Raw genomic sequence first — 14998 nt, 5'->3', positions numbered from 1 at the left:
AAGTGATAAAAACTTGTACCAGGCTGATGGCAATGTTAGGATTTGACATTTGATGGGCTATGGGAAGTGAATGAGTGTGAGTAGAAGTTGATGTCTAGGTTCTAACACTGGGTTTCTGGGAGGATGATAGTATACTTCATAGTAAAAGAGAAGTTAGGAAAAGAGAGTGTTGGGAGAGAGGGAAAGGTAATAAATTCAATTTTGGAATCTTGAGTTTATGGGACATTTACTTTGAGATATCCAATAAATAGATGGAGATGTACAAGAAAAGGTCATGAGAGAGGTTAGGACTTGACAAAATGATCTGGAACCATTTGCATTGAGATGATAATTGAATTGATGGAAACTGATGAGATCCCCAATGAAAAAGTATAGAGGGAAAAGAAAAGAGAACCCAGGATAGAGCCTTGGGGTATACCCACCATTTGTGCACATGCCATGGATAAATATTTAACAAAGGAGACAGAGAAGGAGAGGTCAGACAGGTAGGAGGATTACAAGAAGAAAACAGTGTCATAAAAAACCTAGAGATGAGAGTGCCTCAAAAAAAACCCATAATGATTGACAGTGTCAAAGACTGCAGAGAGGTAAAAAAAGATGAAGTTTGGAAAAGGCCATTACATTTGGCATTTAAATCATTGGTAACTTTGGAGAGAACAATTTTAGTTGAATGATGAGGTCAGCAGACAGACTGTAGAGGCTTGAGAGGGAGAGATAATGAAGTAGAGAGTTATTGTAGATGTCCTTCTCAAGGAATTTAGCCACAAAAGGCAGGAGAGATAAAGAACAACAACTGTATGAACAAATCAAACAAGTTTTTTTTTTGAGGATGGGAGAGATATGAATGTGTTTATAGGCAGTAGGGAAGCAGTTAGTAGAGAGATAAGTGAAAGAGTGGGGATCCTGGTGATCTATTAGAAGACAGGATGGAATGGGGTTACTTGTGCAAGTAGAAGGGTTTGCCTTGGTGAAGAGAAGAGCCACCTCATTATATAAGATAAGGAGGAGAAAATAGCTGAAGGAATATATGGAAGATTGAACCAATGTATATGGGGCATAAACATTTACTTTTTAAAGACATTTGTGTCTCTGGTTTCTGATAGTTCATGAAAGATGGCATGATTACAGGTACTATTTATGATTGATCTTCTGGTACAATAGTGATTTTTGTATGTTTGTTATACTGTGCCACATTAAAAAGAGTAACTTAATCCATTCAAATTATTTGTTAACGAATCAGCTCATGAACCAAGAAACTCTAGTAAGGGTATTTCCAAACTCATCCCATTCCAAAGGGAAGCCTTTATTTGACTGTGTGCTTATCAAAGATTGGGATAAAGGATTATAGGCTCAATATTATTGTCATGAAATTTGGCTAGCAAAGTATTTTAAGAATATTAAATATATGAAGAACCGGGACAGTGGTCATTGTATTATCTGCTTACTTGAATGAAGGAATGACTAGGAGCTGAATGTGTTGGGAACAACTGACAAATGGTTTTTGGAACCTGTAAATTTCCCTGAGCTTCTTTAGTTCATCTTGGTTTGGTTTTTCTTAAACCACAGATTACCTTCTGTTTTATTCTCTTTTGTTGTGGAGCACAGATGTTTAGCAGAATTAATAGAAAATTTTCTTTTAGAGATCCAAATGGTGCAGTGATCATTGGAAAATACATTTAGAGCTGGACTGTGCCTTAGGGACAATCATTTGACAGAGAGGAAATAACAGATCAAAGAATGGGAAGTGCCCTGTGTCACTGCTCACTTTCTTTGGTCACATTATGTACTGTTTTTTTTCTCCCATCTTTAGTGATGTTTTAAGAACATAGAAACATTGTTTTCACCAGTCAGTCCATTTCACTACTTAGTTGTACCACCATGTAGCAGCACTATCATATTTAGAAATGGCCTCTAATTCTGGCTAAATTTCCTCCTCTCTCATGAACTTTGTTTTTTTAAACTGTATTTTAATGTAATCGGTTTCCTTCTTCAATCCTCTTGTTTTATACATTAAAAAAGTGTTCTGAGAAGGGGTCCACAGGCTTCATTAGGATGCTAGAAGTGTCCATTACCCAGTTTCCTCTTCCCCCCCCACCCCAAAGTGGTTAGAAAACCCTGCTCTATAGCCTTAGTATTATGGAGTCCTATAGTGTCTGAGTTATTGGATAGCTAAAGGGCTTTTGACATCCTATATATTTTGACATCATATACTCTTCTGTTGTGGTCATTGATAGCAGTTATAGATCATTAAACTGGGCAAGAAAGTCTGCCTAAAATAAGAAACTGCAAATTAAATGGTGCCTGCTTTGGGTAGTAAGGAGGTGAGTGAAACATAGGACCCAGGCTACTGAATCATTAAAGTGCTCTTCTTTGACACAGTACTGCACATATTTCTCATCACTGACCTATACCTTTGTATCTGTACCTGAATTTGGCTTAAGCCTTTCACAAAAGTAATATTGCCTAACAGCCAAGTGTCTAAATCTTTCTTATGTTCCTAAACACATTGATCAGCCTCTGGTGGTTTGGACCCCTGATTCAATACTGAACGAGTTTCATGTTTCTGCCATGCTACTACTGTCAGCAAAATTTCACTCCTTATAAAACATATTGACAGCAATCCTACAATGGAGATCAATTCCCCGACATAGCATGATATCGCCCTGATTTCATTTGAAAGTGCAGCTAGGTAAACAAGACTATGCTATTGGTAACTGGTTATCTTTTGTATTGGTGGCATACCAGTGTCACATTCAATTTATTAGAAACTGTTGGGCATATCAGCTACTCAAAACCATTGCTCGTGAGATTCCCTATTTTTGACTGAATCTCTGCTGCCTAGGTAAAATCAAGCATGTTGACATCATAATATGGTAAAGGACATTACTTAAATATATTACGTGGAAAATAGCAAATTGTGAGAGTTAAATAGCAAACACTCTCAGTGCCATTTCCTAAGGCTACTCTTTCCAAAATCATCTGGGACTGGAGGTTGCAAGTCTATTCCCTTTTTACTCTCCCTATCTTCACCTTAACAGGAGGGAGACAGAGGTGGATTTTCCATCTCAGATTTAATCTTTCTTTCTCTCCTCATTAAAAGGGAAGGAAACCGGCAACCAGAATATATGCCATCTTGGAGTGGGGGGGGAGGGTAGAAATGGGGAGAAAATTTGTAATTCAAACTCTTGTGAAAATCAATGCTGGAAACTAAATATGTTAAATAAATAAATTTAAATTAAAAAAAAGGGAAGGAAACCACCTCAAGTATTAATAGGAAGTTGTAGGGGACCATACCAAACCTCTTGGATATTCTGAATTTCACACATACACTCCATTTAATTGCTGACAGCACACCATGTGGTTTGCTGCCTGTTCTCATTTGCCCATCCCATTTAGATTCCAACCTTTAGTCTAATTGCATTTTTACTGCCACATCCCCACTATGTCTCTTCCATCCAAAAAAATCTATTCCTCACTAACCTCTCTTTGTGAGACCATCACAGCTGGGTGAACAATACCACATTTTAACTTATTAAACATGCTTATGGTAGATGTAATTTCCTAGGAACACACGGCATTTTATTTGACCATGAACATGCCCCTCCCCTATATGTCCCTAAAACTCATATGTTGCATAACCTATAGCCAATCAGCTGAAAGAACTCCAGTGACCTTTTTTACATATTCATATGTTTTTATCAATATCCAAATACTATATTGAAAGCAGATGGAAGAAAATGACAAATTTTACATTTTCATATTATATACCTGACATTGTAATATATTCTTGAGAAATGAGAAATTGAATTCTCTTTAAATAAAATCAGACTATCATTGGAAACAAAGGGAAAGCTTCTTTAGAGTTCACTATTCTTATCTATTCTCCCAAAACACTGTTCATTTTGCTTTTTGTAGTGTGACACTTCCTGGGATAAAAATTATCTTGTGAAAAAAATCCATGAGCTCTGAAAATCATGTGCTAAACCTTTAAAAATTAATTAATGCTTAGAAAGTTATTTAGGATATAGAAATATTAGTCTTATGCCACCATAACAGGATGTTAACTAGATTTTACTAGGTAGCTTTGGTAAGAGAAAAATCATAGACTAATAAAACTTTGGAGTTCGAAGGGACCTCAGTGGGACATTTAGTCTAACTTTTATCTAAAATGTGAATTCTGCTTATGATAGCAAAAATGATGATGTAGTAATGATTATGGAATCAAACTGTAGCTAGATCATTCTCAAAGACAGTGACATAACATTGTAGGATAACTTTGATCCATGAAACTTCATACTAATGTTTTAATGTATATCATTGTGCCGAATATTCATACTCTCCAGGCCAAATGAAAAGAAGTGCTTTCACACTGTAGAGACCTACATATGTAGATCCAAGTCACTGAAGAAATGGATTTAAATTTGTAGGAATGAGTCATATGCTAATAGATATAGAGTCAAAGGATATCAAAAGGCAGTTCTTGAGTAAAGACACTTAAGCTATTAAAACCAAACAAATATGCTCCAAGTAATCAATAGAGACAAATTAAAACAATTGTGAAGTTTTATATCATGCCCACCAGATTGGCCAAGATGACAAAAGGGGAGAAATAACATGTCAGAGAGTTGTAGAGAAACAGGCACACCAGTGTCACTGCTGATAGAGCTGTGAATTGGTACAGCCATTCTGGAAAGCAATTTGCAGCTATTCCAGGGATGCGCTAGAGTCAGCTCAGACTGGCTCGTGGGAGAGCTGATTATTAAATTTTCAATTTTAAGTTGAAGTTAAATTTTAAGGAGTATTTACAACTCAGAAATTTACAACTCAGAAATCAGGCCTTGCTTTATTGTTTTGTTGATTGTCTAGAGTATTTAAGAAGTGATGAAGAAAATATTAACAATACAGATTAAACTCAAAAGTATGTGTACATTTTCAGAGAGCTGATTGTTAAACATGTACCCGTATACCCCTGTGTATACCCCAAAGAGACCAAAGAAAGAAAAAGGTGACCTTTATATATCAACTTTCCTTGTAGGAGCAAGAAAAAAAGACCTGGAAAATTAAGGGAGTGCCTACCTATTGAGGAATGACCAAACAAATTATGGTTGTATTAATTTAATGGAATATTATTACAACATAATAAAATATGAAATGGATGGTTTTAGTTGGAATTGGGAAGACCTGTGTGAACTATTGCAGAATGAAGCAAATGTAAGGAGTTGATCAGTTTATACTGGGACAACATTATATAGAAAAAATAATTTTGAAGGACTTTAAAACTGATTGATTCAATGACAAATCATGATTTCAGAGGGCTAAAGATGAAGCATGCTGCCCATCTCCTCACCAAGTGACGATAGATTCAAAGTGCAGAATGAGACATAATTTTGGGCATGTCAAATGAAATAATTTGCTTCAGTTGACTATACATATTGTGAGAATTTTGTTCTAGTTTTTGTTTAATTGCATGGGTGGGGAAGAAAGTGGAATGGAAAAAGAATAAATGTTTATTAATTTTTTAAAAATTCCACAAAAATTTAGAGACCTAGGACAGGAGATCAAAATTGTGGGAATTGAATGAAGGGAATATCATCCCTATTAACCTGTCTACTGCTTTAGTTGTATGTAACATGCTTCCAGGAGCCTTTACAGGATGATCTTATATCTCAAAACTTTAGCCAATTAGCAAAAGATATTCACATGTACAGTAAGTAGTATAGAGAAAATTATTATTATTAATATTAATATAGCAATTTGTTCCTGTTGCTGTCCCCTATCAAAAAATACAAGAAGAACAAGATAATGATAATCATAAAAACTTCCACACCAATACCTCTTCCAATTAATTTATTTTTATTTCTGCTCAAACTCTTGGTAGAATTAAGTAGAATATTAAATGAGACTACTGACACCTAAAAGAAATCCCCCTGGGCCAGGTCTGTGGAAAAATTGGCAGGGTAAACATTGGGACCCAGTTTAACCATGAGGTGTTGGACTTCTGGTAGTCAGCTACCATACAAGTCTCAGAGTATTTAAAGAAAATAGTTGATATCTCTGGGCTATTATAATAGGCTCAAGGATTCTTTTGGCATTTTGCAGGGTACGTTACATGGCTCCTCCTTGGATGATGAGTAAAGTGTTTACTATATTCTATATATCTATATTCACTCTAGCTAAAGGGGAGAATTGCTTTATGGCAATCCAGTCCTTCTAATAAATAGTCAACTTGGGCACATTGTATGTATGCATGCATGTATGTATACATATGCTACACATAGACATGTGTTTTCTTTTCTAATAATGTTATTTTTTCTCAATTCTATGTAAAAACAATTTTAACATTCATTTTTAAAGACAAATTTTGAGTTCCAAATTACCTCTCCCTTCCTCGAGAAGATAAGCACTTTGATACAGAGTATACATGTGCAGTCATGCAAAACATATTTCCATGTTAGCCATGTTGCAAAAGAGAATGCACCCTGTATTTAATGTTTTGATTTTTAAGCTTGAAAAGAGGAAAAGAAAACTTATGAAATGTTTCACTCTGGTGCTTAGCACGTGACAGATTCCTGCTTATACTAGAAATAAAATGCATTGATATTTCCAGGTAAAACAAAGCAACACATCCAGCGTAGTGGAAATACTTGGCAAGCTTCAAATGCTTTCTATTTATGCTTCATAACCTACAATGACTGACTGCTTAGGGGCTTTAATTTAGATTTTTAAAATGTCACATTTCTAGACCTTTGGAAATTTACAAAAGTTAATCTGATTTTGAAAACACTGTCTTGATGTCTTTCATTGCTAATTAACAGTGACAATGCTCAGTAAGGTGAGTTTCTTACCACTTCTCTCTTCATAGACAGGTAAACCACTTCAGAAGGAATTAAATTTGTCTAGAACATGCATCTTCTTTTCAAAAGAATGTTAGCGTCTAAGGAAAAGGACTATTTCTTTTTTTGTCTGTGTCCTTAACACCCAGTACAGTGCTACTATGCTCATAATAGTTGTTTAATCAATATTTAGGGAACTGAATTACTTAACCTTCTTTGAATAATAAAACATGTATTGGATTTGTTTTGTGTGTACTGCAGGACAGTTTTCCAGCTCGATTTGGAGGAATTCATTTTGTCAATCAGCCTTGGTACATCCATGCTCTGTACACTGTCATACGGCCTTTCCTAAAGGAGAAGACACGCAAAAGGGTATTTTAAATATTTCTCCTGTACTAATATTATTGTTCTGTGACTGTCATAATATGAACTTAGTGTAAAAAATAGGCTAATACAAAATGTAAAGTTATTTACTCACTTGTTGTAAGTGGATCTTTTCAGTCTTTTTTAATTCTGTGCTCAGATATTCATGCTGAAAAATTTATGTATGTAAGTAACATTTCAAAAATAGCTCTCCTGTGTTCTAAAGGAAAGGAAAATACATTTCTATAAATATTATTTCATAAACCATACCCTAATTATGATCAAACAGAATATCTTTCATGTTCTAAGATTTTAGAAAAAGCATGGAATGTTAGAGCTAGAAAGGGTGTTAGAGATGATTTAGTCCAATCCCTGTAGATGAGAGAATTGAAGTGTGACTTTCACAGTTTATCTGTAATAGAGCCCAGCCAGAGGTGGGGAGCCTGTGGCCTTATAGGTCCTTAGGTGTAGGTTTTTGACTGAGTCTAAGTTATACAGAAGAAATCCCCACCCCTGGCCCAGACTCTCGTCTAGGAATCTTGACTTCTATACTAGTGTTTCCTTTCCACTTTGCTGATATTTACATTTTTAAAATATTATTTAATTTACCATATTGTTATTAGTCCACTAACAGTAAAATGAAGTGTATTGAACATATTATATATATATATATATTTATATGTACACATATCTATTTATTTATTTTCTTAAAGTGGGTATAGCTTGGTGAGATCAATTAAATTCTGAGTTACCTGACTGTGGTTTCTAGGGGTATTCAAATCTTCTGGTTAATATAATACCAGTACTGGATTGCTAATTTTTAGTGAATTAGGATATGGTAAAATATGCAATATTACAATTACACTGAGTGTAATTTATTCTTTTCTTGAGTACTAAGAAGGCAGTGTTTCAGTGTAACCATGGATATCAAAGTTCCATGTACCTGTAAAAGTGTCAGTTATTTATAATAACAAAAGTTATCACATGCAATATAACAGAGCATTGTGTCATAGTGGATGGAGCATGGAATTTGGAGTCAGTAAAGACTTATGTTCAAATCCTTCCTTGGTCACTTAGTATTGGGTGATCTTCGTGTTATTAAGCTCTTTAATCTTAGTTTATCTACTTGTAAAAATTAGATACTAATAGAAGAAACTTCACAGGGTTATTATAGGAATAAGAATGTGTGTATATGACTTTATAAAAATTTGAATTCTATACAAATGTTATTTATTACTATTATTAATAGTACATTATTAAAAATGCTGTTATAGAGAACAGTATTTGCTACAGTCAGAATCTTGTGAGAACTGTCACAATTATTTAAGGAATTGCTTCAACAACTGTGAAAACGGAATTAAATCATTTTTAAAAATAGAAAATGGGACTATTCAGTACCTTAGGAACACCTCTTTCATCTTTTTTCCTCTCTGCATCCCATAATAGCAGAGAGAGCAGCTTATCATATTTGTTGTTCAGCCCTTCAGTCGTATCTGACTCTTTGTGACCCTGTAGATCATACTGGCCATGGAGTTTTCTTGGCAAAGATACTGGAGTGGTTCGCCATTTCCTTCTCCAGTGGATTAAGGTGAACAGAGGTTAAATGAGTTGCCTAGGGTCACACAGCTAATAAGTGTATGAGGCTGGTCTTCCTAACTCCAGACCCAGTGCTCTATCCACTGAGCCATCTAGCTGCCTTTATCTTAACATAGACATATATTTAAACATACGTACATATATAAATGCAGACACAGACATCACTTATGTGTTGTGTCAAAGCATTAGTTCACACCTCAGATTTACCTCTGGAAAGGAAAGCAGTGGGGATTTGGATAGCGCTAGTATCTATTCCAGTATTAAGATCTGATGAATGCTCTTACAGTTACTGTTATGCTTCTCTTGGCCAGGGAAATTTTAGGCTACACTTGATTCTAAAAGAGAGTCTAGAATTGAGGAAATAATTTGCTTAGTTTTCAAGTAAAATATTGCAAGACCAATTTTTTTTTCATTTCAGATGGATGTTTTTGTGGTATGAAGTATTTTTTGCAGTTCAATGTTTTTATACTTTATAGAAACAGCTCTAAGTGTGTGTGGTGTACCTAGTCCTCCTTGTTCATTTCATTGTTGAAACACAGAGCCAGGGGAAGACTAGGAGATACTCTAGCCTGACCTTACTGTATAGGAACCTTTTAGTAGCCCAGGCTCAAAAGAGAGACCAGAACTTCATTCTTCTATTAAAATTTGTTTAATCTGGAAAACTTCATGTGAGAATGTAATTGTGTATCACATCACCTATTATTTTCATATATGTTGATAAGCCAGGAGCAACTTCAAAATATTATCCAAATATTTGCTCTTCAGTTGCTAGAATATGAAGCTTGTTACTAAATCTTTCTCAATATTAAGATGCAAACCATGAAGAGTATTTTTGAAAGGTCTAATTAATTTTGGGAAAGTTTACATATTATAAATAAATTAAACAGTGAAATAATTGAAATACATTTTTAGTGATCACTTGCACATGGAATTAGTTATAGAGTTATACACTGGAACAAATTATCTAAAATATTTTCTTTTTACATTTCATATTTGTAATTTAACCTTTATTGAACTTTAAGGGGGCAACAGATGGCCTCTTTTCTCTTTATCTTATTCTCCTTGGATGTCAGTGACTCTATAAAATATAAGCAATATAAACTAATCCCTAAGCTATCTAAGACAAGCATTTCATTTATTTTATGTTTTATCTTTTCTAAATTAATTTTTTTCTCTTTTTAATTAGGGACAATGTTTAATCAGATACTGCCTCAAATCCCAATGATGATGAGGGCTGCTGGGTTGGGGGTGGGGCAGTGTTTGAGAAGAGGAAGAATGGAAGATTATAGCAATCCTGGGGAATGGTGGTGGTATGGGGATAATTCTGAGAATGTGGATGACTCTTCAGATTTCCATGTTTATGGGAATGCTTTTAAAGACCTATATTTCAACTATTTGTAATGTGACACACTGGAAATCTGTAGTAGGGAAGCACCTAGAAATATTAGAATGATTAAGTTCCTTGTGATACAAAATGCTACTCATTCTGAGGGAATTCACAAGCATTGGATTTTGATTCCATCTCTCATTTCGCATTGTAGAACAGCACTTGGGACTACATGGGGTAAAGCATTCTTAGTAGCAGTCAGGAGAAAGGTTTTATGCCAGTGTCAACTTATAGGCTTAATTATTTGGGTTGGCAATATCCAGTTGCTGAGTCCTTTGTGAAGAGGGCACACTTTCAACAAAGGTCAGTAGGGCTTATCATACAAATCATCATGCTGAATGTTGGGTTGGCCCATGGGTTTGTTTATAAGGCATGTGAAATTTCCTTCCCATCTTTGGATTTTCCCAGATCAGAATAGCTATATATTCTAGCACCTTGGGCAAGGTATGGCCTTGAAAAGTGGCTCTTCATCTTCATAACAGTAGTTGTAACAAAATTGTTTTCATAGTATTATATTATTCCTTTTTAGCTAATGTAGTTCTCTTTCTTTCATGAGTTGTGGTTTGGATGACTTTTTTTCTCTTGAAAATATAGATATTTCTGCATGGAAATAACCTGAACAGCCTGCATCAACTCATTCATCCAGAGATTCTACCTTCTGAATTTGGAGGAATGCTACCCCCCTATGATATGGGTACATGGGCAAGAACGCTGCTAGACCATGAATATGATGATGACAGTGAGTACAATGTGGACTCCTATAGTATGCCAGTGAAAGAAGTGGAAAAAGAACTATCTCCAAAGTCCATGAAGAGGTATGTTAGAAATAATGTGGGATGTCACTGTATAAATTAACATTTCAGTTATACATTGTAAGGAGATTTTTGCTTCAGTTTGGATGTATGTATGTGTGTTTATCATATTCCAATCCCATTGTACACTGATGATGTTCTCATTGGAAACTACAGAAAGATGAGTGTCTTAGTCTGTAACATGATTTTTTTCTGCTTTGAGGCAAGTACCACGAATTCTCCAAAATGGGATGTGAAAGTACTTATTCCTACCTGATTTTCTACTTGGGTTAGTCTGAGGTCATACAGAGACAGTGTAACATAGAGTATAGAACACTAACTAGACTTTGAGTTAGGAAGACCTGGGTGTGATGCCACCTGAGCCACTTTACTAACAGTATGATCACGTGCAAATCATATAAGCCAGCTAAGTCTCATTTCTAAAATGGGGAGAAAAATATTACATGCCTCATAGGGTTATTGTGAGAATCAAATTGGATAAGGTATAGGAAGTGGTTTGTAAATCTTAATCTGTTATAGAAATGTGAGTTATTATTGTTATTCATCATCATTAAGAGCAGTTCATTCGTCCACCAGCTGGGGAGTTGTGGTTCATTCTCTGCTTATACAGATTTCAGAAGATCAGTGGGAAAAAGACGCTTTTCCCTTTATGGAAATGATCAAAGAGGTGTCTTCCATTGTATATTTCTGAATCTCATGTCCTAAATTTAAATTCTAGACTCCCAAGACACACATTTAGAGAGAGTCTTTTTGTTAATGGCAAAGTATCAGGGATTACTTGGGTAATTTTTACGTGCATCCATGGTATATAACAGTCTACCACTCTCTTGCAGAGATCTAGCTGAATGATAGTTAATGACTCTGAGTGGGTATCCCTAGTCTCTAGGGAGTGAAGAGAAATGGAACCCAACCAATATACAGATTGAGACATAGGCCCATAATCAGTTTATGCTTGACTTGTTTTATTTAGGAGATGTTCTACATTTGCAATGGTTCAGAGCATCTGAAAACCAATTCTGACATCTGTAGTGCATAATGAGAGCAGATTAAGAAGAGAATCATAGCCTGCCTTTAATTTTTTATTATTATGTTAAAGCTGCCATCTTCATATACATTCAGAGTTTGAGAGAAAGAGGTAAAGAAGATGTAACCTTAAAATAATAAATATTTTCAAAAGTACTATATTATAATTCTATCCTTCATGGATATATACTTTCATTGGTGAGGGTGCTCCTTCTAGCAATGCTTCTCAGAACACTTAGTGTTCATGAGTTATTATGCCTCTCCACCCTCAAATCACTAGCTTGCGGCTGGCCTTGTCACAAGCTCTCCAAACTTAAATAGTACCTCCATTGTTGTTGTTGACAAATGGTCTCTTGCCAGTCCCACCTTTTCTGCTTAGTAGGAACTTCAGGTGTTTGTTTGCCCTCAATACATAGGCCTAGGCTTTAAGAAAACAAGGGCAAGCCTATGCCAAAGTGAGGTATCCAAGTAAGACTTTATAGAGGTTCATGTGATGCTACAAGCAGTCCTCAAATGGCCTGCCACTTCCTATTGGAGCGGCAGTGTCTTTGAGAATGGTACAAGAACATACTTCAGCATAAATACATTATTGTACATGTTCATTATCTATCTTTTATTTTATTTTCTCACTGCCCAATAGATATTTGTTTTAAACAGTTTCCTTCCTACATTCTCAATACTTAGTAAATTAAATAGCCCAAGGGATCCAGGGTCTCCATTTTATCAGCAATTTACTAAGAGGAAATTAAGAACTTTGAGAAATTCATTAACTCTTTCAAGTCAGTGGATTATCAATTGTTAAAGACATCAAGGTATTGTGGTCCCATCCTTCAATTTGAGATGGACTCACAAACTTGCTCACCGCATTGTACTCAATTGATTTTTGGGGGGTCCAGTATGTGATTTCATCAGCATAAGGAACTCTAGTTTACAAACTCCTGCCATCATAGGCAATCGAAAACTACTAAGAAACTAATCAACCAATAAGCATTTATCAAGTGCCTACTATATGTCAGGCACTATGCTTGGTGTCAGCGATTCAGAGTACAAAAAGAAATAAATGAAACAATTCTGTTCTCAGGAAGTTTACATTCTATTAAAAAAACAAGGTGTGTGGGGTTTTGTGTGTGTATACAAATACATAAATATTATATACATATATGTGTGTGTGTGTGCATATGTAGAACAGCTGTAGAGTAGATAGTTTTACAAGTATTGCACTGTGAGGTTGTGACTTCCAAAAGGCAGATCTTTTAACATAGGCAAATAGTCTATCTTTGCTTAAAACATTTGAGGCCAAGGCATAAGTGTCTGTCAGTTAGTCAACAGGCATTTATTAAATGACTACTATGCACCAGACACTGAGCTAAACATAGTTTCTTTCTTATAATGGTTCTATCTGCTACCTAGTCACCTTGCCTACTTCTTCATTCACTGTCTTGAAGTAGAAGACAGCTACCTGCTTGCTCTTGAGATGAAGCAGTAAATATGAGTTAGGAATAGTGACTATCTACCTTTCCCCTCACCTTTGGAGTCTTCTGCTTTCAGAAGCTATTTACATACAGCTTAGTGTCAGAGTTGAATCAGTTCACTTAATCATCTAACCACTTTGGGGGGGGTTTGTTTTGATTTCAGATTATAAATGGCTATGCTGTTTGCTTTTTTTTCATCATTAGCCTGTACTTTAGCTTATAGTTTTTTTCTATCTGAAGTTAATGATGTCTAGTAAGAAGCATATTACCACAGCAATATCCAATTGGCTGGTATAGCAGCAGGGAGAAAAAAATCATTACGGGTAGAATTTTAAAAGGGCAGCTGCTTTGCTAATGCTATAGCTATTAAGGAGCCAGTTTTCTGCCACAACACTAGCATGTTTCATTGGCTTTTCTCCTTCCCAATTTCACATTGTTTTCCGGTGATGAATTGAAGCATAATTCTCACCTACTACAGAGCTGTGTGTATGTAAAGGGCTCTTGTGCAGATTATTTGCTTCCCCAATAATAAAATGTTACTACTTAAAATGGAAGAGATACTGGCTACCTTTAAATAAAAGTTAAATAATTTTAAAAAGTTCCAAGAAACAAATTCACTGGATATTAAGCTTTGTTATTGTAACATGTTCTAGTTGGGAATTTATGACAATATTGTATTCATCTTTTAATATCTGATCTTAACGGATGGGGATCAGTAATATTGAATGTCCAAACTTATGGATAATAAGGAAATTGCATTTAGATTTTATTTGCTTTATAGAATCCTTGAGACCAGGAATCTTGTCTTCTATTTTGGTTGTTGTACAACTTTGATGCTGTACTTGACTCCTCTTTCTCATTGACTGCACATTCAATTGGTTACCAGATCTTGACATTTCTATCTTTGCATCATCTCCCTTATATATCCCCTTCCAGGCCTTCACCTTTACTTGCCTGGACTATTAGTTGCCATAGTGATTTTCTTGAAACATAGGTTTGCTTATGTCACCCCCAAACTCCAGTAACTCCTGGATACCTACAGAATTAAATATAATGTTTTCTTTTTTGTTTGACACTTAAAGCCTTTCACAACTGGACCACTTCCAACCTTTCTTTCACATTTTACTCCCTTCCACTCAGACTGCAATGACACTTCATCTACAGATTTTTTTTGTCCTGAGAATTCACAAAATTGTAGACCTCACCTAAATGTAAAAAAGGATGGAAGATGGACAGCTTCTCCAAATTGTCTCATATACATAGAAACCTTTTCTACTCAACCCTCCATGTTCCAGATAGATTTAATTCCAGCACTGTGCTCTAAGAACTTGGGATACAATGACAAAAATGTATCCAAGGGGGTGATAATCTGATGGAAGCAATTGATAGCATCACTTTGTTTTGCTGTGGCCTGATTCGAGTGTCCATTTGTTTCTTTTTTATACATCTACTTTACTCTTGTATTTCATATTCATAATCTCTTGATTTGGGGGTGGGTGGTTATGTTAGCTT

At 35.3% G+C, this 14998-nt stretch overlaps 1 protein-coding gene across 1 annotated transcript in view; it reads left to right on the top strand.

Annotated features, from left to right (window-relative positions):
- The window catches only part of CLVS2 (clavesin 2), a 98708-nt gene that overhangs the window by 80334 nt on the left and 3376 nt on the right, over nt 1–14998 (top strand). Inside the window, exons 3-4 of the mRNA XM_036769245.1 lie at nt 7095–7205; nt 10774–10994. Coding sequence (XP_036625140.1) covers nt 7095–7205; nt 10774–10994 — 332 coding nt within the window. The remainder of the gene's footprint in view (nt 1–7094; nt 7206–10773; nt 10995–14998) is intronic.

Source organism: Trichosurus vulpecula, chromosome 7 (assembly GCF_011100635.1).
Source record: "Trichosurus vulpecula isolate mTriVul1 chromosome 7, mTriVul1.pri, whole genome shotgun sequence".
NCBI classification, from domain to species: Eukaryota; Metazoa; Chordata; class Mammalia; order Diprotodontia; family Phalangeridae; genus Trichosurus; species Trichosurus vulpecula.
This window is presented reverse-complemented; position numbering and strand designations above follow the sequence as displayed.